At 30.3% G+C, this 25,286-nt stretch overlaps 2 protein-coding genes across 2 annotated transcripts in view; both read right to left on the bottom strand.

The window, feature by feature from the left end:
• The window catches only part of LOC113401422 (ecdysone-induced protein 78C), a 78,782-nt gene extending 65,873 nt beyond the window's left edge, over positions 1–12,909 (bottom strand). The window contains exons 1-2 of the mRNA XM_064220386.1: positions 12,642–12,909; positions 7,282–7,325 (exon numbers count right to left, since the gene is read on the bottom strand). Coding sequence (XP_064076456.1) covers positions 7,282–7,325; positions 12,642–12,700 — 103 coding nt within the window. The 5' untranslated portion in view covers positions 12,701–12,909. The remainder of the gene's footprint in view (positions 1–7,281; positions 7,326–12,641) is intronic.
• A 6,180-nt stretch (positions 12,910–19,089) lies between these two features.
• On the bottom strand, positions 19,090–24,911 carry LOC113401576 (ubiquitin carboxyl-terminal hydrolase isozyme L5). Its single transcript, XM_026641556.2, has 7 exons — positions 24,779–24,911; positions 22,195–22,289; positions 21,952–22,021; positions 21,640–21,745; positions 21,141–21,368; positions 20,299–20,456; positions 19,090–20,039 (listed from the first exon to the last, which is right to left on the bottom strand). Exons 2-7 carry the CDS (start codon positions 22,265–22,267, stop codon positions 19,700–19,702), a joined length of 975 nt encoding a protein of 324 aa, XP_026497341.1. The 5' UTR covers positions 22,268–22,289; positions 24,779–24,911; the 3' UTR covers positions 19,090–19,699.
• Positions 24,912–25,286: the final 375 nt, after the last annotated feature.

Here is a 25,286-nt window from a genome sequence, read left to right as displayed (position 1 = left end):
ATTTTAAGTCAAAAGGTAGTATGTTAATATGTTGCTTTATTTTTTGTGAATACATTCCCAGTCCAAGCGTTTTCGAGGCGAACGCTGCCAAAACTAAAACAGAAACAAAAAAAACTTTGTATGCGACGATTTTAGGTCTACAAAATGTCTACCGAAAAGTCACTGACAGCATATACTTTTTATGGCTAGGACACAGCACTCTATGGTTTTTACGTTAAAAAAATGGGGAAAATACGTACAACAGTAGTTTAGTTTATTTGCGACATATTTAAATTACGCGGGGTATGTTCTACGTTGCATTAGCGCAGTACTGGTTTATAAAACAAGACGGGGAAAATGAAGTCGAGATAAAAAGCTAGTAATTAATAAGAACTAATAACTATGTAAATACTATTTTTTAAATTATGAAACCAACGCCACTACTTTTTGGTAGGGCTCTGTGCATAACCGTCTCGGTAGGTAGTAAATACAGGCACAAGGGACATAACATCTTAGTTCGCTAGGTTGATGGTGCATTACAGATGTAAGGAATTGTTAATATTTCTTACAGATCTCATGCGTCTGGGCGGTGGTGACCACTTACCATGAGGTGGCTCATTTGCCTGTCTACCTGCTTATATGAAAGAAAATGTTTTGACTTTTAAAATATCCTCAGATCCCAATCTAATGACTACTAATTCAGTTGTGTCACACAAATTTTCTTTTCTAAATAATTTTTATTCAGGATATTTTTACGTTGAAAATGCAGAATTCGCTCTCCTCTGGATATAAATAGCTTGCCTGTAGCGGCGTTTATATTAGCCTTCAACAAATAAAAAACTTTGTCGTGAACTAAATTAGAAACATCTCCATGTATATATAGATATTTGAATTAAATTATTTTGCTAGTGTTAGAAATCTTGCAAAATATTAACAAGAAAATTTCCAAGATTTATAAACATTTTAAACTTTTTCTTACTATTTCAAATATAATGAAATATACAAATAGTTTTTAATAACTGAATTTACTCTTTTGTCAGGGATAACTTACTGTTAAGTTATATTGAGCACCGGAATAATGTATTATTCTGAAAAACAAATCACCACTCAGACATAAAATACTTATACTATCATGCTTCTTATTGCCAAGCATTGTAACTGATAAAAAACGTACCATGAATACTTATCGATACAGTCTTAATAAAACCAAGCAAGTTAAAAAAAGTCAAAAATGTACCGCTGTTTTTAAAAGCTTTTAGAGAGTACTTCGTTATTTAATGAAAATGAATTATCGAAAAAGTTTTCTATGTGCACTTTCCTTTGACAATTTTTTGTAACTTTTGAAAAAGTCAGAATCAATATTCTCTGTAGTTACGTTTATGTGTGTCAATGTTTTGTGTGTACTATTTTCTTTCGTATCGCTACCAACACATTATCACAACAACTAATGATAGATTTGTTTATAAATATTTAACACATGTAATTAAAACAGTAATTTCAATTGCTATATTCTTAGATACACAATAAAAAATAAGATACTATTAAAATATAAGGTAGGATGTTCGGTAAGACTGAAAAATAAAAGCGATGAAATAAAAAATCAATATTTTGTCAAAAGATTGATTGAGAAAGGAAAAGTTCCCGTTTTGCCGCATTATATATTCAATCGTAAAAGATTTCGTTCGTTTCACTGAATAAACCATTCATTTCGGATTTTAAACTGTTATTGAAGACGGTCTCATATAGGTTTTTTTAAAATACGCAGACATAACCGTCAAGATACTTTTTATGGCAATGTTTTATATAAGTTTGCGTGTATATAAGAGTACACATGCAAATATAAATGTTTTTATTGAGATGCATCCATTTCTCAATCCAATCTATTATACATACATAGCACCTTTTATGTTTAGAAAACCGGTTCACTTCGAATAGCGTTTGTGTTTTGCTATCGATGGGAACTAAACATAAATTGTCAATTGATGCTAAAATGATAACCATAAGTCCAATACAAAGTTTAAAATTAAAAACACTAAAACTGCTTCAACTAGCCCTCTATTAATCTTATAGGAAAGATTATTCTGACAGTGGTATTTTGAGTTCATTATCTTATAAAAACCGGCAATTAAAACAATTCAATTTATTCTTTATTTATATTGTAACTTTTTAATAAACTGACTAAATAACTGTAACATTTCAACATAGGTGTCATAAAGAGCCGACTTTTTTTTGTTGTAAGCGCGTTCATAAATACTTAGCGCCTCGACAACTTGTATACTGGCAGGAAACCAATCAGCATAATAATTCGTAATGAGTGTATAAACATCGCCGTCTAAGCCTGCCGAAACCTTTCCTTTGCAAGCAACACTCAGCGCTGACCCCAAACAAATTGCATAAGGGTAAACAAATTATTACGATCTTGAAAGAATTGTTTCGTTTACAATATTTAAAGTGTGTATTGTTTAACAGGTTACAAGACTAATGAAAACTAAATTCAGTATATTTTTAAATTATAGCTATTTAACAAAGGAAGCTATGAAAAACTAATATAGGGACCATAAAGTGAGTAGGTATTGTATAATCAATTTTTAGCGAAGCCCTAATTAACTTGTATGAAATTTTTCACGATGGACATCCAGCTTGCATTCTCCATTAGCTTGTAAAAATATTTCTCTTTATTTTAATAACTGAAAATCTGGAAGCAGACTAAACGAAGTTAAACCATTACGGCGTACCTTCCGCGTTCTATCAATTTGACGAATGAAATAAAAAGCATCTAAACTCACGCCACGGCTAGAGGCCTAATTGCTTTAAGCCCGATTGCATCAACCACATTTTCTAGGCAATGTTTTTCCTGTAAAGCACTAGAATTCGTTGTTAAAACATTTTTAAATAAATAAGATATATAATCATAACCACGAATAAAAACAGAAATCGCCTATGAATATTTTTAAGTATACCAATCAGATGAGCGTTGTTTAAAAGTTAAACGTATACGAAAAGTTTATAGACTTTAGAATCATAATGCTGTTTTCTTAGGTACCTCGTAAAATCTAATAAGAGAGAATTGTGCACGCTTAGCCTACGTGTAGATGTGTCATGTAAAAAGCACTAGTCGCCATGGCGTTTGCGCAGGAAGGAAACCTTTGCACAGGTCAGCGAACCCGACATAGCTGTTAGAAAATACAACTTAATCAAAAATATACCTTAACACTTTGAATTTAAAGTATAAATTCTGTTGATCGCAGAGCTCTGCGAATGTTAGCATCTAATCAAACGTGTTGTAAACTATTATTAATAGAATTTGAAACGTATCAGATTATGTTAAAGCTGGATTTCCTTTGTCTGTGAAGATGGAAGGTTTTGCAAAGCAGCGCCATTAGTGGATAGGCTCGGCTGTCTCATAAGATCTGCTGATAACAAAGATTAAGTTCAGAATTAGTACTGGAGGTGGCTCACTTCTGCCTTTTCAACGCGCGCCATAAATCCTGATGTATGACGTGATAGGCACTCTTAGACAATTATATATGAACGGGTACATCGGGCTGGATACTTTAACAAGAAAATAAATCCTGCATGTCAGTTTGACACTCCTCTATTAATAGATATGTTATTTACGCAACCTATCATATAATTTATGTTATACTAATATACTAACCAAACGTGGATTACATGTAATCCAAACAATAAATATATTACCCTCACTTAAGCGATATATACATGACTTAACTAACTTTTTTAAGAATACGCTTACTTTCTAGAAACTCATCTGCAAATGAATACACTATAGTACCCAATGAAAAATTAATTCAAAAAAATAAATTACGAAGGATAAGATATTAATGACACGTAAACACTAGATCTATATCAGATATTATGTTGTATTTAAGATGTTTTTGATGAAGATGTGAACATTTTGAAGGTATCTCTGTGGCAAAGCATGATCTTACTTAAATATATAAACTGTATCAATTAAGAATGGAAGAATTATATTTAATTATTTAATGACTGCAACGCACTGCAATTTTTATAATTGTTCTTGATCTTTTAAGTTAGAAAATATCTTCTATACATAAATAAGTTAAAATTGATTCCACGGACGAAGCCACAAGCAACAGCTGGACCATAAAATACGGTCCTTACATCCCGATACCTGGACAGGTTGTTTATTTCTCCTCTTTAAGCGGCCCCGCACAAAGTTACGATCACTAAGTAATCATAGTTGTGTAAACTTGAAGTTACAATGAATGTCTCTGATTACTTACACTTTGAAAGTTATTAACTATATATGATTTTATGCAACTTTAAGGTTGGTCCTAACATTGCCATTTACCTAATAAATAGTTTTGCATTGAGTTTTAAATACTAATTACATGTAGTCTTTTGCACTGGTAGACCTAAATCTAAATATTAAAATTAGTTTTTCTAAAAATAAATAAGGAGTTACTATTCTATGTCTTATTGTAAGACAATTTTATAGTCAACTATATTAAAATCGGTTCAGTCTTTAATTTTAGTAAAATTTGGAGAATTGTTTAAACTAAATAACATACTGTAGTTAAGTTTTATGCATGTGCCTGCATAATCCCTACCTAATAGTATTTAGTACCTACATGTATATACTAAATACAAGTAGCATGGATCGCAAAAAGTTGGAATAATTGCTTTAGGCGCTCAATTTTGTGGCCACATCAACGATGGGGTAGTGAACTTCAGCTTTTATACAACCAAATAAAATGTCTGAAAATTGTTACACTGTTTCTCTTTTCTGTTCAGATTTTTATGGACTAATTGAATAAATAGTTAACATCTAGTAAATACATCTCGGGGGGGTGAATTTCACATACATTTACTACAAAGCATTAACACAAAATGAAAAAACAATATTGCATACCTATAAAATATATGTCATCTAAGTAATGAAAGAAAATGATTCGTACATTTTTTTCCTTGTCTGGAATTGAGATTGAAGAAAAAAATACGTCTTTTAAAAAAAACTTACTTAAAAAATCGTTCTTAAAAAGATCGTCAGTGATAAAAATCAGCCGAAGATAAATTATATGGGTATTAAATTTGTGTCAAGAAGCAAAGACCTGAATATCGAAAACATTACTGCGCCCCGTGCACTTTAGTGCATATTCTATCAAAACCGGTTAAGTACTTTCTAAGATATCGCTTAAAATATATGAACGCGCACGAAGCTTCAAACACTAATATATGTGCATAAATGTGAAAGTATATATGTAAAATTGTGCCGGTAATAATATTTAATTTATCTATAAAGTTTTATTTTCATGAGAATTATTAACATTAGGTCCTTAAATATGTACAAATATGAATTGAAAATATTTAATATATAAATCATAACCGTGGAGGTAAATAAAAAAAACTATAAACTATAACCTAACCTAAATATTATAATTGTATATAATTAATGCATATAATATTTAAAAAAGACTCTTTTCAGTAGAATCTACAGTGCTGAATTTATGATTGCTGTAGATTTAATTTATCTCGTGAAATGTATCTGGATCTGGAGGAGATGAAGAAAAAAAATTACTCTTACTGTGTTGAGTAGTACTCAAATGGTATTATTGTAATATTTTTAACTAAAAACTCTTTCAATCTTAAAAAAAATCTTAAAAACTTTTAAGTTCGTTTACGAATGTAATTAAATAATTGACTGGATTACCAGCACCAAATATGTTTGTAAAATTTCAATGCAATCTGTTATATGAAACTAGTAAAATTCAGTGGCAAGACTTGACCTATACATACAGATACAGCTATGTAAAAGCTTCTGAAACTGTTTAATAATGACAAACAGTATAATATAATATATTAAAAACATTGTTCGTTTCCTATTACATGTTTAGCTAATAGTAATAAAGAAAGTCTATCGTTTTCTAACTAACAATTTTTTTAATGTATTATTACAAGTATTCCCTGGCGCATCACTCTGACGTTTCCTTGTAATCGCGTTCTATTGAGAGCGAAAATATATTTATCGCGAAGCCACGCTGAATACTAATTCACAAATAGTGAAAATCCATAGAAAAGCGGATGATTTAAGATATTTTTATTAAAAAAAATATATTTTTATTTTTATGTTTTTAAGCAGCGTCGATATCATTCTAAAATTCATATTCTTAAGATTTAGAAAATGTATAATATTTTGTAAGTACAATTATCAAAGATATACAGATCACTTTAAATTATACGACGGTTCCCTATCCCTTCTTTCTATTTAACAAAAAATACACTTTGCATTTTCAATAACACTCCACAAATTCTACTGAACCTTCAATTGCAAGTTCATCGTAGTCAGACAGATTTGATTTGATTTCAAAATAAAAGGAAATATTAATCAAAATACTTACCTAATTGGTAAACGGTATTCTCGCAAATATCTCACGTAAAGACATCAATGACCAGATTCTCTGACCGCAAATATTACTCACCTACCAAGCTCGATGGTTCCGATAAAGGGTCGCTTGTAGCTTATACAACAAAGATAATAAGCGAATGAGTCACCCCTAAGCCATTTGAATACATTAATTGTAAATACTGACCTACATTTGAAATAAATGTGGTCTGCTTTATTATTCAAAGTCAATCAATAAAAAACACGACCGTTCTTCTGTTCAAAAGAAACAAAGAGGTTTCTTACTGCACAATTACAAATGCATTTAATTTACATAATAAATTGAAGGGGAAAGGAGCGCGTTACCGCCTCAGTAAAACGATGGTTGAGCTTACTCAATATCTCAGTAAAAAGAATTTAAGTAGCATATTATCCTGCAAATTTTATTAGACTATTAAAGCGACTGTGCTTAGGATTTGTGTAATGCAACAGATAATAACTAGGTTTTTCATTTATAAACGACAAGAGGCATTTCTTTGAAGTATCAATGGAAGTTTTCATTACTCAACTATTCTTTCTACCTGTTTTTTTTAAGTTGTCACTAGTTTTAAAAAAAAAACAATTCGTTTTAATGTTTTATCATAAAATACACCACTTCATTTCAAATTTAGATTCAAACTGTGTATTTAGAGAAGAAAGAGTATAATATATTAAAAATATAAATTCTATACATAGTTAGCGCTCTATAGCGCTGTATGATATAGCTGTCGGTGCTCCACAGGGATCAAGTAAGAGTAGGCTCACTGTACCTTAACAGGAATCGGCTTGTTTTTGTACCGTTCGTGGTGCTTGAACTCTGATTTTATTAGAAACTAGTCATCTACCGCGACTTTGTTTCCTTATAGCATAGAGTCTAATTAAAAATGGTTCGTACTCACCTGGTGAATTCGTCAACACTGGCGACTCGGGGTCTTCTCTGAAGCTGAAAAATATATAATAAATCATTAGTTTAACAGTAGCCGCTATATTAACTATTTAAATTAACTAACTTTTATTATTTTATGTAATTTATAAATTACACATTTTTTTTAGAATTATGAAAATATATTTTAGTAAAGAGAAGTAAAAAAATATGCATGTCAGTGTCACTAAAACATATATAAAATAAAAAGTTTAAAAAAGTAAATCAATTTAAAAACATGATAATAAACGTGTTATATAAATAACTATAAATATTGCTTCATTTTTATATAAAAGTATCTTCACATCTCTAGAAAGTAAAAATTTCGTAATTATTTGAAAAATCATAGTAAAAACACACCGACCGCCGTACGATACTACTATATACGCATGAGAGATTAGAATTCATAGCATTTATTTAAAAAAAAAATGACATTCATAATATTCATTAAATCTGAAAGTGTTAACTTGTAATACACCATTTACGAGTGTTATAAGCACATATTGTGTATATCTCTAAAACTAAATAGATAACCGAATTGAGAAAAGTAGGTGGTATTTATTTTCAAAATTTTTCACGTTTTTCCTATATCTTTTATTTTTATAGTGTTTAATTGCAATGCGTCATTTATTCAACTAAATAATTTACTATATAAGATATCCGACTGCTCTAAAACGCCGACGAATACATCCTATCGTATAAAATCCATATTAAGCGAGTAGTAATTATTCTGTAAATCTGGTAAAAAAAAGCAAACGAAACTCACCTTGAGAGGAGAAAAAATATAATGAAAATTACCAAATTATTGGTACTATATTACAATCAGTGGTTAGTCGATAATTTGAACGGTTCAGTCGGCTTTATAGACGACGACGATTTGCGGCAATTTCAGGTCGCTGGTCTGACCTAGAAAATTAATAAATAGATCTTCCAGACATGGTATATGAGACCACTTTGAACTTCAATTATAGTTTAATTCACAGCTCAGCCACACGTGTACAATTCCTTTTTACGTTACAAAATCCTAGCATTGTATAAATTATAAGCATAATTAGTGACAATGCCTGATTCAACCCCACCGCATTTATTCGTATACAAAAAATATTAAGTAATTCAACAAATGGTACGAAATAAGAATCTTTAATAATAAATAGTGATTCTGTAAAACCATGGTATATTTATATTGGAGCCCTGTTATGAAAAAGGTATGATATGATATATGATAGGATATGAATCCCGTTTATCGAACAGACTCTGATACATTTCGAGTTACACGTACCAAAAAATATTATGAATAAATTTTAGTATATGTTTCAAAAACAATGATAATAAGGGCAATGATAATCAAAAAATTATGGTTTTTGTTGCTAGGATTTTTTCTGATTAAGTATTATTGTGATTCTATTACTGATGTTAAGTAGCATAACCTGTTGCCTGTGCGGGATTCTAACTGGGATGATTCGTTACATTCTGCCATGCAAACTGTTCTCACTAAATGTATTGAGTTACATATGTGTTTGATTAATTTTATACTTTATTAGCGGAATCCCTTTTGTATAAAAGTGAAATGACGCGGAGTATTAAATTACATTTAAATCATTATAATACAACGAATCCATAAAATATGTTATAATGTCTAATAATTAACCGTCACTTTACTGTCTTTGTAGTTGTTAATTTTTCAAATAACAATAAGAGTTATTTGGGCATTTAAATTTATTAAATGCTTTGTTATATATGAATAATGAACTCATATACTTAGTCTGTTCTGTAACTTACTAATTTATAACACGTTAAAAAAACTTCATAATTGCGTAGATTTAAATAACTTAATAAGTGTTCTCGGTAGGCCCACTGGATGTTAGTAGAGTTAGTTCAAGTAAGTCAGTTTAATAAGTTCAAGGGGTTGAATGGATTCAATTTAACTTCAGAGAAACCCCATATTTCATAAATATATTTTATTACTAAATTCTGAATTAAATATATTATATGTCGATATTTTACTAATAAAATATGTCATTCTTATATTTATTATATAACAAATGGTTATAAAAAGTTGTTCAATTTTACCGTTAGAAAATTGGTTGAAGCATGATTGCATCTTCCCACTCTACAATTTTTTCATTTGCGAACTTGGATTTTAATTGCAAAACGAAAACAAATCGAAAAAAGACCACATGTTCTCAATTTATTTAAATTTGTTAAAAAAATTTCATGTGTACATTATGCTATTACGCTTTGGATAAAATAAGCTTGGAGTTGATATCGTCTTTTGTTCTAAAGATATACGAGACGAAGGAAACGCTTACTAGCATACGTAAGTAAATATGTGCATAGATACAAACATACACGCACACATACATACACGATATATAAGTAATTTGCTTTAAAGTTTCGATTTGCTTGAAGTGGTCATTTTTCGAAATATTGTTACTATAAACGAATTCCATCATTAGGTTTCGTATTACAATGCATTATACTCCGTGAACGTTACAAGTGTTGTATAGCACTAACATATAATTTAACGCCGTACGGAATGATTTTTATAAATTCTTAATCAATAAACAGCAAAAAAATAATTAATTTACTTACATTTATGTTCACGATTGCAACTACGCTGAACCAATCGTATAAGTACTTGATATTTTACCAAATTGAAGCCCAAATATTTGTTAGTTACACTATATTAAAAATTATGAATTATGCAAGTCCGTTCGATTTCGTTCTTCGCTACGTTTAACAATGACAAGAAATTAGAGGGTATAATCATTTTTGTTACTTAAGAACAAAAGCGTAAGCGCCATCTAGTTGCAACTTATAAGAATTCGTTTTCATAGACATTCAATAGTTTCCTAAAGTGATAAAATACGGCCAGTAGGTTAGTGGGAAGACTTTACCTACAAGGACGTGTCAGTTTTTATGAAGTTTTTTTTTTCCCCAGGCAGAGAGGAGGCGACAGGATTATATTTTTGAATTGTAAACCGAATTGACGAAAATCACATATGCATTAAACGCGCTGTCGATATTCTGAGTCCGGTTTTGAATTATATTCACAAATTCGTCAGTAACAAAATACAAAACGAATGAAAAAGTATTTGACGTGCTCTCTGATACCTATGTAATTGAATTTCGTTTAAAAAAAAAGATTTAACATAGAATTTAAAAATATGCCTATGTTTTAATTACAGGATATCGGTATTTAATTTCAATTTGCGTACATCTTAGCTTAACCATGTAAAATATATTTTTTGGATTAATACTAGAATTGTGACGTCACAAGATACTAAACTTAAACATTTTTTCTTTTGGGAAGTGACTTTTTCTCATTAAACCCATTTAATTGCTTCCTTACAGGTCAATCAAAACAATTGCAGATTTAGAAAATTGTACGATACTTCATTACTTCACAAATTAAACAGTCACTATTAAGAAGAGCCTGCTAGATGTACGGCATTTGGCAAATTAAGATTCCTTATGTTTTATTTATAGCTCACAACGAAAACAACTCGTTACGGATGAATTAAGATTTCAGTTATACCAAAAATCATTATGTAGAGGACATTATTAAAATATCCATATTACAATGAAGCTTTATCAAAACGCAAATCAAAACAGCAAACCAATCGGTAAATACCTAAAACAATGAAATATTATAGATTGATACGTGCAATGTGCATCTTTTCACTCGGTCTCACAGGAGGCACCCTTGGGACGCTCGTATTCTGAGCCCTTAAGTGGGTTCTCAACCTCCAGTTTTGAGTATTTTAACCCGGTGACGCTGTAGAGGCCAACACCATAAACAATTCGAAAGCCTTTCATTACTATATATTACATAATCACTACATAGTATAAACCAAAGTCGCTTCCCGCTGAATGTCTGTCCCTGTGTATGCTTAGATCTTTAAAATTATGCAACGGATTTTGATCCGGTTAATTCAATAGATAGAGTGATAAACCTTTACTTTTTACAAGAAATAATAGCCTATTCATGAAGCAAGTTTAAGCAATACAGCACTCATTTTTATCCAATTAAGTACCTTAAATACGTTGTGTAGTTAATATAGATCGATGTAGCCATATACAGCATGTAATTTAAATGAATATTTTCGAAGATATTTCGAATATATTCAAAATGCAGGACATAGTGGTTTGTATTGTCTAATGATAAAAACCTGTGAACGTGTATAAAGACGTTCTGTAGTATACTTAGTATCAGCACTGTACACGTGCGAAGCCGGGGCGAGTTGCTAGTGTAATATATATAAAATATATATTTATGATTAATAATCGAATTTACTTAGTTTAAATTTAACTCCCAGTTAAGAGTTGTTGTGTTCGATATATTTAAACTATAAATGGGTTCATTTCTTAAATAAGCAATCATTTTAAATTACTGTAAATATAATCATTTTAATTGTGATACATTATGTATATAATTATATATTAAAAATAATATGTGTTATGTCGTATATTTCGTCTCATATATCGTTGAATGTCATGACGAACATTTAAATACAACACGTATTTATGATATTGTGTTGATGATAATACCAAATGGATTTTTTATTGTATTTCATTCGAAAGCTTAAAAAATAATATTTAGTCTACGTTATATTGAAACAAAATGTATACTTGTTTGCAGTTTGCAGTTAATCGACGCTACTTATTAATAATGATAATGATTATTATTTTACTCTTATTTTGTATATGCTCCGTGGTACATAATAATCACTTAAATGAATAAAACTGCATTTGTACATCGAGATAAATATGTCTATTCTAGTCGCCGGTCCGTAAATTAACGCATCCAACAAATCATATCAATAATTTCCTTTGTTGTCGTGGAAAACAAAGGTAAAACACAGTTGCATTCATAAATTCACTAGAAGATATAGCGAATTAGTTTATCTGCTACTGTGCTCTTAACACACATAAAGAAAACTAAATCTAGTCTATCTATCCCTTTTTTCAAGCATATTTATGTAAGAGTATTTGTTTTAAAAAAAAAAACAATTAACAAAACAAAACTACTTAAATATGTGTTCAATATATATATAATTAATAGAACTGGTGACTTACAAAGTAAATTAACCAAAAACTTATGAATAAAATAGGCCTCGCTTTATTCATTAGTTATACATACACGCTAAGCAAGCTACGATCTGTCAAGGGCAAAAAGCAAGCGCACTTGGCAGTGACCTTGCATCGATTCATTTGCTTATTTCATAATATGAGTAACTTGACTAAGAACTCTATCGAGGCCTGTAAAAGTGGCTTTCATTATTGATTAACTACTACATACATCAAAGTTCTAGGTTTCTATATAAAATAACTCACGTATAAAGGTCGTCAGCTATATTGGAACATGAAGCTTCTACCAGCACGGAACAACTCATTTTGACAATTATTATTGTCTATTTAATACACACATTCACTTATTGTTCAATGTTGATTTTTACATAGTTATCGGTTCACTGCGATTGTAGATCTGGCGAAATAGTTATATGAGCGTAATGCCGCATTTCGGAAAAAGATTCTTAACATATACAAGCCGGATTTTGGGATTGAAATCAGAGTAAGCCTAGGGCGGACGTGGGAAGCGATAACATTGTTTGGACGTCTGCTTTTGTCAAAAATACCACACACTACAGCAAAGATTTGTTAAAATTTAACTAAATTCACATGAAAGGAATTTTAATTTGTTCATATTAAATAAATATTTTATTATTATATTTAATCGAATTTATAATAAATTCGATTTCAATGAATAGTTATATGGTGATATGCTTATAATATTATTTTAAAATTTCATCGACGCAACACTACACATTTGAATATCCCGTCTGATGATAGAATGATTATATTCAAAGAACCGCTCTTACAAAGTCACCCTATGGCTGCAAGAGCGCAACGCGCATGCGCGTGTTTAACCTTGAGAATACTTCCCGGTTCACAGACAGAAACTGTCACTGCCTTCTAGGTCAATGTGTTTTAGTGACTACCCAAAACTATGAGCGTAGCAGCGTAGGCGACACACTTAAGAAAAATAGATTCCAATAAATTATGGGTCCTCCTAGATTATTAGTTTAATCCAAGAATTAAAAAATCTTATAATAAAAGAAAAATGCTTTTTTTAAACATTTTTACGAACCTTTTCCGCGATTAACGCTTGATTACATGCTAGTCAGATATTTCGCAGGCGGCTTAATTAGCCATCCAATGAAACGCCTAGCAAATTTACTAAACGGTGATGTTCAATCAGCAGCCTGAATGACATTCACTCAATTCATTTCCGTTCATAGAATAGTGAAACTTGCTTTAGAATCTCCCTTTTTTAATTATTTTTTTTTTAAGAAAGCCCAAATTTCTAAAAATAACGTAATTCTAACCTTTAAATTAGGTTGTTTATCCAGAATTTTGAAAATTTTGGCCTTCGGCGCTATGGTATGTGCAGCATCTTCGCCTTTCATATCAAAGCATTATTATTATTGGACTCCCTTCATGCTGAGTTTTCTAGCAAAATGATCAAAAGAAACCACAACAAACATATTATTTTAATCAGGGACCAAACTTCTACCATATACAACACTTTGTTCCCCCAAACTCGTGCGATTGAATTGTAAGCCCAATCCTTTTTTTTCTGCGATGGTGTTAATACGTATGTAAGTACCAAGAGTAGTTATGATGTGAAAAATCAGTCTCAAATAAGCGCGATTTTATAAATATTAAGCATTTAATGAAGTAATTATGTTCCAACCTAAACTATCAATATATATTTTTTTATTTACATGAGAGTCCCTATTCTATAAATGGAAGATGTATTGGCTGGTGACAATCAGGAAGCTGGTTGAACGTCGCCTTTTAGTCAAGTGATTTGATTACGACGATTACCTTACTTTTGCATAACAAATACCCACGAGAAGGAAATAAGTTGAAGTTGAGTTTAATAGGCTAATCATTTTAATATGAGACAGCTTTATACGGTGAAAAAACTCATGATCGATATGGCATTGGTCTAAAAATTAGACTCCATGTAAAGCACAACCTGAGGGAATTCCCACGTAGAGGCATCGATTAGTAGCGGCTACAAGAACATTAAAGACAAGTAACAAGCAAGTAATTCAGGTGGTAGAATTATTTAAACAGCATGTCTCACTTTTTTGCAATCATATTTGATATTTCTATTTAGTGAGATACATTATTTCCTTGTTTCTTTTTATTTTATGTTATGTCGTAGTATTATTTTATTAATTATTAGCTATTTATATTTATAAAATGTAATTATTGTCCCTATAAAATTAACAGCCTGTCCATTATTCCATTACTGGGCTAAGGCCTTCTCTCCTTTTGAGAAAAAGTTTTGGATCTTATACCACTACGATGCATACCAGTTTCTGCCAGCAACTTCACAATTAACTTACAAAGAGATAAAAGTAATTAAACCTTATTAGAGCGTATTGTCGTGCTTAAGATATCTCTTACTTTACTTAACTATACTTTTGAAGTGCGTTAGCGCATCAAACTGATTTGACGATATTCTTAATGCATTACCCCATTGTAATTGTATTTATTTATAAAAAATATTTGGTTTCAAAAGAGAATAAAATATAATTTAATACCGTACCTATTATTATTAAAAATCGTTTAAGTGATGTTGTATGATTTTGGACCAAATAATTATTGTATCTACCACATACACTAAAATCAAAATAAAATTTATACAGTTTTATTAAGAATTACTTTAGATTTAAAACTCCAGTGAAATTCTCAGTTATCATCCCTTGCAAGTAAGGTTGTCAAAGTTAGACAGCTCACGGGCGGAATGCAACTCGACTACTTAGTATATTTTAGCTGTTTTCATAGTATCATGTCTCATAGTATTATATTATATTCGGGTAATGCTTCACTTATAGAAACTAAATTCATTATTCAGACGGCCTATTTACATATAAGTTTTTAACAAAGCCATAAATTATACTTTATATACTACTATTATTAACTTTTCTTCTATATTTTTTCGTTCTACTATTAACGAATGATAGAAAAGAAATAAAAGTAGAAATTTGAACGAATTAAGTTATAAAACATAAAATTAAATTTCCTTTTTTTCGAATGATTTTCTCGAAAGTACAATCATTGTCTAAATATCACGAATTATGACATAAATATAATACACTAACGTATATCCGTATTTTGTATAACCGTAATTTGCCTGACCCACATCTCCTTAGCCTGAATATGACAACTAGGACATTGATCAATAAAGCCTGTTTGTCTATATTACCAAATAATTATTCAATTGCTTTAGTAAAATTATATCGATCCTTTAAAGTCCTTAGGTGTAAAAGTGAAGCTATTTATTTTCTGTCTTGGATTAAGTTAAAAATGTTCTCTAAATATCCGGTTTTAACGTAACTAGATTGCTCTCGTAAAGAATATTCGTGTCTAAATATTCAGTCCTTTGGCAGATTTTTTGATAAAATTAAGCTACTTAATAAAATTTATACTTCATATTCTGTCTAATGTTTTCAATTAAATAATCATATACAAAGATTAATTATGAAATTAAATGGTCAAAATGAAATCTAGTCAATCAAAGTCTAGGTTTACATAAATTAAAAATATAAGAGCTTTTGCACTTTTTTTACGTTCACCTTTTATACCTTTATATTGTTTTGCGAATTGTTTGCCTCGCGTAATACTGCTGAAATCCGCAATATTAAATATTTTCCATCGATACCTCTTTTAAGCCTTCATAGCGTGACCTCATTTTTCATCACAGTGACTCGTCGAAAATTCAGTGAAGCTTGCATAAGTATTAATCCACGATCTTCGATTTAAATTCCTTCGATTTTATTTTATTCTATTAAAGTATTTATATAGTATTTTATTTAATTAAAGCAATGTCAAAATAATAATAAGCAATATATTAGAAGTGGATCTCAGTAATAATGTAGATCCTAACTACCTAATACAGAAGATTACAGAAGATGGACATGATTTTGATGTCGTTCTAACTGAGTTCCTTCACGGCGGCCATCTCAAGGGAGACTAGCCAACTACTAGCCAACTACGCCAGGATATATTATAGAGCACAAGTGTGTGCACTCTCTAATCCCTCACTCTCATAATCCGATGGGACGGCAAATTCGACTTTACTGGAAAGAGTTCAGGCTCCAGATCAACGGATTTACGTACTTTCCAAGGCAAGATCCTGTACACACTTCTCTTGTGTGTGTGTCTTAAAAATTCGAGATCGTTACTTTCAAATTCTTACTTAAACAAGACCTTATCATGTCCATGTTCTATCTTTTAGGCCCGGGGCATCTGGGCTATGCAACAGTCGCGACCATGCCTTCCCCGTCTCCACCGAATGGATTTTTCTTTTCCTATTAATTATACATAATATTTTTTGTCCCGTTAAGCGGTCTACTTTTGGACATTAACTATCTTATAGAAAGAAGCTACATCCCTAAATGCCGATTCCATGCAAAGCATCACAAAACACAACTGGTTGCGTATAGAGGTTTCGATCATGGTCTGCCTGTCCGGTACCCACACGGTCCACGCTTTCAGCATATTCTGTGCACTATCCCGACTTGCACCAACGTAGTGATGGATCGTCAACGTTTCATATTTAAATTCATAATTAATGTGACATTTGGACAATTTATGTTATTATATTATTTAAGCGTTACTGGCATTCGAGATAACTAATTAGTGCGACACAACGCGATTTATCCTCCGTTGTTTTATTACCCAAAGGACTATAAAATAAATATTAAAACACATCAGATCTTTAGCAACACTATATTTATTGACACAAAAGGAAAGCCATAGACAATGTTAAAAGGACAATTGCAGATACAAAGGCTATTATTCTAAAGATAATATTGAACTCTTAGACTTCAAAGATAGATAGATAAAAGTGGTCACAAGACCAAATACTTTGAACTTTGATTCTATTGATTATCAATACATTGCACACAAACGTATCGACGTACTTCATATCCATAATAAATTTACGACCACAAAATTTACCGACCGGTTAATATATTAAAGAAATTATTCGTTTTGCTTACAGATAGTCTTATTACTTTCATAAATTTAACTATCAATTATTAGTAGCCTTTTTTCCTTTAAGTAATAATCCGATGGGAGCAAAACGAATAGCTTATTGAACATAGGAACCGGGCAAAAGTAGATTATCGATAATACAATATTATTAGCTCTTATAGTTCAAAGTTACAACCTGTACTTAAAATAGACACAAACATTTTAATTTTTTTTCTAATGTATATTGATTATGATTAATTAACAATTAAGCACTAAAGGAAATCACATCAAGACATTAATGAGACATCAGAAATTAGGACAGTGCCGTGGATGTTAGAAATTATATAAATGGTGTTATATTTCTCATCTTGGCAGCTACGAACCTAAAACTAACTACTAAATGGAGACGAACTATTTTAGCATTTTGTTACAAGGTTAAGGTAATATTCAAACATCAGCAGCTGGTATTTTCATGTGATAAATGAATAAATGCATTTACATAACTGTTTAATACTTACACTGTAAGTCGATCCAGCGAAAAAGACTAGAAATATAATATACTAATTACATCAATAAGGCCACACGGAACGCCGACATAAAATTGTATCCTTTGACAGGATCCGGCAACTCAGTGAAATAAAAAACTTAATTCTCATATTCACGAGCATAATACTATGCATGGTATATTGATTAACTTATTGATTAACGGTCGCACTTATAATCGTCGCCTAACGGGTATTTAGTTAAACACTGACTTCTCTTTCTCTCATCATTGATTTGACATTCGAAAGAAGAAGACAGCATTATTTAACTGATCACGACATAAATAACATTTATAGGTAAAACCGTAAGTTTCTAGAATGAAAATCAGTGTCCAAAACAGCACAAAAGACAGCAATCTAATTATAATATTTTAATACTTGTACCATCTCATGTGACCCTTTTCTGAATTTTGATGTTTTTGTGCAATTTAAAATATTTACATATTGATATTCCATTCCTTTAATGAAATAGTAACTATAAGCAACAATAATCAATTTTTTTAATAGTTAAAAACTTTAAATTATTATACTTAATGAAAAAAATATTTTTAGATCCGCTTGTAATAATAAATATTTAACAATATAAATTTATTGTAAAATAAATATATGGTATCAGCATATTAATTGATTATTGTAGTATTATATTGTCGATATAAACGCAAAAATCTATTTTATTTATATGACTATTTGAGAAATTGACTTATCTAAATGTTATATAGCAAGAGCAACAAAGACACATCTAGATACATACTAATTTTATCACTGAAATATTATTAAAAATCACACGGTATAAACGGTATGATATTCAACAATATTTGTTTATTATCTTAAACTTTACAATAACACCCAATAAGTACTTTTTAAAAGCATTATATTCCTTAAGTCAATTTTAGAGATTTAATATTACAATTAAAATTTCCTTAGAACAATAAAGTAAATTTCACCATTTAGTTCATTTAAATAATCACTTATACAAATGATTTTACGAAAGATTATAAGTTAAATATTGAATTCAAGTTTTATTAAAAAAAATATGACATATAATTCATTATGATTATGGCAAATAGACAAATTATTTGCCATAATCATAATGAATTATATTATAATTATTTATAAGAAATCCATATTTGCTAATTAAACATTTTAATATGATTTTTTTTAATCAATCTACGAATCGATAATATCGCAAAAGTTTATAATCGAATAAATATCGCAAAATGACGCGTGAGAACAAAATTATATATTATATTATATTTAATGAATCTATGACTACATTGCAATTATATCAGAAAAGCTTTAATTCTATTAAAAATCGCAAAATGCCGCGTGAGACCTAGTGTCAGCATGATACAATGACTACTCTACATTGTCCTGTCTCTTTTCAGGCTCCGGTTGACTCAAATAGTTATCTATGAGAAAGTCGTCTGCATCTAATATATCGCCTTGAGGCATATCGTCGGTCCCAATCATCAAACTATCGTCGAATATGTTGTCAACGTCTAACAGACTATGTTCCAACCCAGGCTCTAGCATAACGTCCTTTAGAAAATCATCCGATGGCAACATGTCCATATCTATACTATTGGGGGATTCCATGAAGTTATCTTGCATTATCTGTTGTGGTTCAAATTCAAAGTTTTGACTACGCGAACCTTGTGGTTCTATAAATATAGAGTCTAAATCAGCTAAAGAATATTGCATATGTTCAGAGGGAGGCAGCACTCGCGAGGGGCTGGACGGGGAGACCCGGCGCGGGGGACGTGATCGTTCAACCCTGCGCCCTCCCGAAGCTTCCTGTTATACTCTTACTTTCTTCTGGCCCTTCTTGAGAGCGCGCTCCTTAGCCTTCTCGTATAGAGGCAACAGCTTTTTCTCTTCGGCTAATATTTTCAAAAGTGTTATGATAAACGGCAAGTAATTGTGTCTCCTACGGGCCATTTCCTGTTGATATCTCAACATTTTTGCATCTTCATATTCGATCAACATTCTCAATCTACGGATTTCCTTTTCAGTATCGTCTGTTTCCATACCGAGAATTTGAGTTTCGCGCATTAATTCTTGTATTTGTCGCTCATATAACATTTTTCTATCTGATATGAGAGCCATCAAATTGAAATGAATTTCACCTTCGGTATAGCTGTGAAAATAGTATTATATATAGTGAAAATAGTATTATTATAATACAAGTACAGAAAATAAAAAATAAGAATTATATATTTACTTAATTTGTATTAAATCTATTATTTGACAAAGATATACCACAAGTTCAGATAAGACATACCTAGGACCTAAGAAGAATTCCAATATGGATTATATGAAACATATCATCCTGTTTATATGAAACAACACCATAGTGTGTAAAATATGAAACTTTAAAACTTTTTTATTATACTTACACATTAATTCGCTTCATTATAATAGGATGTACGACATTGAGCCAGTCTTGTCCAGGCGATATTGGCCCATGGTCGATTGGCCCTTCCCGAAGACCATCCAACTCATATAGACGACCATTTATAGGAATGTAACCAATAAAATGATAGGCATCTTCCTCCTACAAAATAAATAAATTCACTTTATAAAATTTCCAAGTTATTGAATACAATGGAGTTTACTTGTCATATGGATCGGAAATTTAAGACAGATCATCAAGGGTGCTTAATAGTTATAGCTTAACGAATACAAACTTAGGAAATTGACAATTAGTATTAACAATTTATCCATTGACATTTATAGATATTAAAAAATGCAGTATGTACGGCAATCTCGTATTTGTTTAATGAAATTCGATCTCAGGTATCATCTCTCTAAGGAGTTTAGTCAATCTGTACTTTAAATACTGAAGTACACAAAAAGTCGTTTATTACCAAATGGGACACAGTCATTTCAGGAAAAAAAACTAACAAATTGGAATATTTTCCGTTTTACAAAATAAGAACCACTGTTGATGTCTAAATTCAAACTAAATGTTTAGTCAATATCTGGTGTTTGTTGTGTTAACTTTTTCTTTTGCTGACAGTATTATTCTCTTGAAATATGTAAATACCAATAGAAATATTCTCAAATTCAATGGACAGTCTTTCGAGATTATGGCTAAACCAGACTTGTTGTTATATCTGATGTGGTAGTTATGATGCCCTATCTCAAATATCCAACCAGTTTATTTATTGTTTTTGTTCCTAATGTGATTGAACCAAATTAAGGCAGCTTAAGAGATGAAATACTTGCAATTACTTACTTTTGTTGGTGCCTTCTGATCAAACTCAAAAAGTGTCTGGTTTGACATTGAATTGTGGGCAGTGCGTATGGTCTGAGAGTTGCTTAGGGTAAGACCACGCATTCTTGGATCAAAGGACATACTAAATTCCTTTAATTTCGTTAATTCCGGTCCTAAATCTACATCTGGATGACTGCAGTTCAGTAATAAGCTCACAACAGCTTGTGTTGCGCATGCATTGTTTATAACCTGAAAATTATATCAATTGACTCAATTTTTTTACAGTTCAGATGTACTATGGGGTTTCACATAACAATGTTATTTTTTTTTGAGAAAATTTTCGGATTTTAACTTAAAATAATAGAACATAAACAGTAATAGGAGATAAGCATCTAATTAAAAAAAAATGACCTAAATCCTTAGAGACATTTCACAGAGTAAATAAGAAATGATAATTTAATATTATTAAATGCTGAAATAAAATTTTTGAAAGATCATATAGATATATTGAGCATAATACCTGTTTAGCAAAATATATCGTCTCAAGACGATTGTCTGTCACGACCGGATGAGGTGGCTCCTCATGTTGTAAATATTTAAAGAGGAATATAAGTCCATGAACAGGCCTACAAGTAATTAAAAACATTTTCATCATTCATTCTCTTTATTATTAAACTAATATTTTCTATTTAAATTTACATAAAAAAAATCTCTTTTTAAATACATATACAACCATATATATTTTTGGATTAATGTATTCTTTATTAGAAAAATAATTTGGTTCTCAGAAGTTGAACAAAATAAATGATACTATAAACAAAAATAATCTCACCTTAAATTATCAAATACTCCCTCTCCTTCATCCATTGACCACATTTCTTCCACTTGTACTCCTTTAACACCTGAAAAATGATTAAGATTAAAAATGTAAAAATTTTGAGTTTCAGTTTGTTTTGGTATATTAGAATTTCATTTTGAAACATCGGAGGATATAAGATTATACTCAGTATGACCTAATACAATTTAATATTTATTAATTTTGTTGTATTAAATTAAAGAATAAACATAAACTTACCAAATGTTTTGATTAACTGTGTGAATACACCGGGATCACTTTCAATAAGACACCAATCGCCTGCAGACTCCATTTTGCTGGAACTGTTCTGTCACCTTATGAACATTTCAAAATTTAATTTATTGTAAAAGGCATGTTGATAATTAATATTGATTTTATTCGAAACAAAAATTCACACAATAACTTTAGAACAATAAACTTTACACAATAACTTAAATAAATGAAGTTAGATGTGATTGATTGAACAAAAGAAATATCTCATCTGGTTGATACAGGTCAGTATAAGCACTCACTAAATTTCAATAGCAATATACAACAACGAAATTTTAGGCGACTATTTATTTAAGCACTTTAATTTATCTATGTAATTACTGCAATCCATAAAATTTTAAATAAATTATTTATAATAATATTATATAATTAGTTTATTAAATTACATTTTAATTAGCTTTGAAATCCAGATCAGTTTCCTTTGACAAGAGTCAACTGTAGCAACAACAAACATAAGTCATAAAGAATTAAATTGTTATGAAGAACAATTATTCTCCAAAAATTTTGCAAATTATTCAAGATGCTCCTTAGTGTATTTAAATATTTGTGTATTGTTTACTAATTTTTATATTACTCAGATATACAGCAATTCCTTAACAATTCAATCTATCAAATTATGGAATTGCCGTCCACATGAAATTGAACAACCTCAATCCAGACACATTTTTGTAAATAGTGCCAATGAAGAACTATGTACTTGATAAGTCTACATATGTACATTGCATTAAAGGACATATAGCTAATTTTTCTTATTTACGTTATATAAATAGTTCTGCTCTTTATTACTCTTCTATAAATGTCTTTTTTTAGTTAGACAAATGGGTAAATGGGTCATATTATGATGGTCAACACTGCCCATAGACATTGGCAATGTAAAAAACATTAACTATTTCTTACACTGCCAGTGTGCTACTAAACTTGGGAACAAAGATGTAATGTCCCTTGTGCCTGAAACACTGACTCACACTTCAAACTAGAACAAAGCAATACTAGTTTTGTCTTGTTAGAGGTGTGGACTTAAAATCAATCATCAATGGAGCTAATTTAGTAAGTGGTCACAATGGCCTAGACATTAGTACTAGGCATGTGTCCAATATATTAAAACTTCACATATGTATATTCACAGTAGCATTGATCACTTTGATAAAATCAGTGATAATCATTGTATGTGCACAAGAAGTAAGGATAAGCTTAGAACGCCAAGTTTCCAACTTCGCAAAGTCAATAAATCATTCTTGGGGCAAGGTATCCATCCATTTCTATAATAAAATTCTGCGGACATATTTAACTTTGCTGTTTCATACATTCAAGTCATTTGTAAAAAATACATTGGTAAAGAGGGCATATTATTCGATACAAGATTATATAGATGATAAAAAAGTGTGGAGTTAATGCTTGTTGACTTCTTTCTAGGCAGGAGAGATAACATACATATATAATTGTATTTAACTAACATGACTGAATTTTTAGATGTTGAAAAAGAGCAATTACTGAGTTTCTTGCCGGTTCTTCTCGGTAGAATCTACATTCCGAATCAGTGTTAGCTTTACTTTAAATAGTTTCGTTAAATTACGATTCAAAAGTGCTTGTAAAAGCCTACTTGAATAAAGTATATTTTGATTTGATTTGATTTGATAATCTAAAATTGGATTTCATCTGACTCTTAAGTCTGCGTCTTAAGTCAAACATTGAATGCATGAACCTTTTGCCCTGTCACTCTTTAACATTATGTAACCTGTCTGTGAGAAAGATTTAAAATGAATGTGAAACCGATTGTGATATCACATTCATTTCATCTCTTTCCTACAAACCATACAAAGTAAAGTTAAACAAAGGCAGGGTGACATCTGAAATTGGATGTCAACATCAATATTTAATCCAAATATCCGTTTTACAACCAATGTCACATAATTTGGATATCACCCATGCCTAATTAGCACTGTCAGAAATATTAACAATATTGTGCTACCAAGAACCCTACAAAGTATGGATGCTGAATTTTTAGTCAATTTAGTTTAATGTTATGATTATAGTAACAAAGTTATATATTTATTTATACACCAAAATACTAATTAGTTCCTATATAATATGTTATATTTTGGTAATGCTGCCTATGTTATTTTGTTTTTTATTCTATACAACAATTAAAATTGCGAAATAAAACTACTAGTCACTTGGTATTGTTAGCAAAACAAACAAATCAACGAAAACCGGTCTACTGTGCTGTTTTTAACATGTTCGTTTAATATGTCATGGTGAATTAATTTATTTTAAATTTTATGGATTGAAATAACCGGTGTTTTTTTCATTCAACACTAAGACTCAAGGAGAAATAGATTTAACATAACTCTATTATACTTTTGTTAAAAATATATTGATACCATTGGTACTCTGACAGTTTTTATAGATTTTGTCAAATAAATTCAATCAATAATTATTTGCCAATAGCGTTTTGACTTCTGATTATTGACATGTAACAGTGTATTTTACAGATATGTTAAAAATATAACAAACAAAATATTTAATAACTCACTTCAGTATTGTAGTCTTTCAATCTTCAATGTTCATCCAACTCCAAGTGTGATGATACATAAAATCAGCTAATTTATAATACTCTTTGGTTTTGGTAAAATGACAACTGAATTTGAAATAGTAATCTCATTGTATTAACCATAGAGCACCTAGAGATCTATAAGCTGTAAATGCAAAGTCATAGAGTTTAAAGGTGAAATCCACGCACATCCACACACTAACCAAGCTTTTGGAGAAACAACATGTAAATTAGGTTTTTAAGTCTTATAAACTTTTGCCTTTTCACCTTTTTTTACAAATAAAAATTACTTCAGGACATGTAAATGCTCGCAGTAACAGAATCTACTGATTAATGGCAACCATACATAGACAAACAATTGATTTGATATTGCTACTAGCAAAAGATCATGCTAAATACCAGTTAAAAATATATTACGAATTACGATGACAATATTGTCCTCCAGACTAAATTTATTCGTAGCAGCCTTCAGTCCTTTCCGAGGCAAACA

This window comes from Vanessa tameamea, chromosome Z, assembly GCF_037043105.1.
Source record: "Vanessa tameamea isolate UH-Manoa-2023 chromosome Z, ilVanTame1 primary haplotype, whole genome shotgun sequence".
In the NCBI taxonomy this organism is placed as follows: Eukaryota; Metazoa; Arthropoda; class Insecta; order Lepidoptera; family Nymphalidae; genus Vanessa; species Vanessa tameamea.
Note: the sequence above shows the minus strand (reverse complement) of the source record. Positions and strands in the feature narration are given on the sequence as shown.

Excerpts from the sequence above, each read along its gene's own strand:
- LOC113401576 (XM_026641556.2), bottom strand. The coding sequence starts at position 22,267 with ATGGAGTCTGCAGGCGATTGGTGTCTTATTGAAAGTGATCCCGGTGTA. Across the intron at positions 21,746-21,951 it reads GGAGTATTTGATAATTTAAG|GCCTGTTCATGGACTTATAT; the intron begins GTGAGATTATTT and ends AATTACTTGTAG. Across the intron at positions 20,457-21,140 it reads ATCAGAAGGCACCAACAAAA|GAGGAAGATGCCTATCATTT; the intron begins GTAAGTAATTGC and ends TTTATTTTGTAG.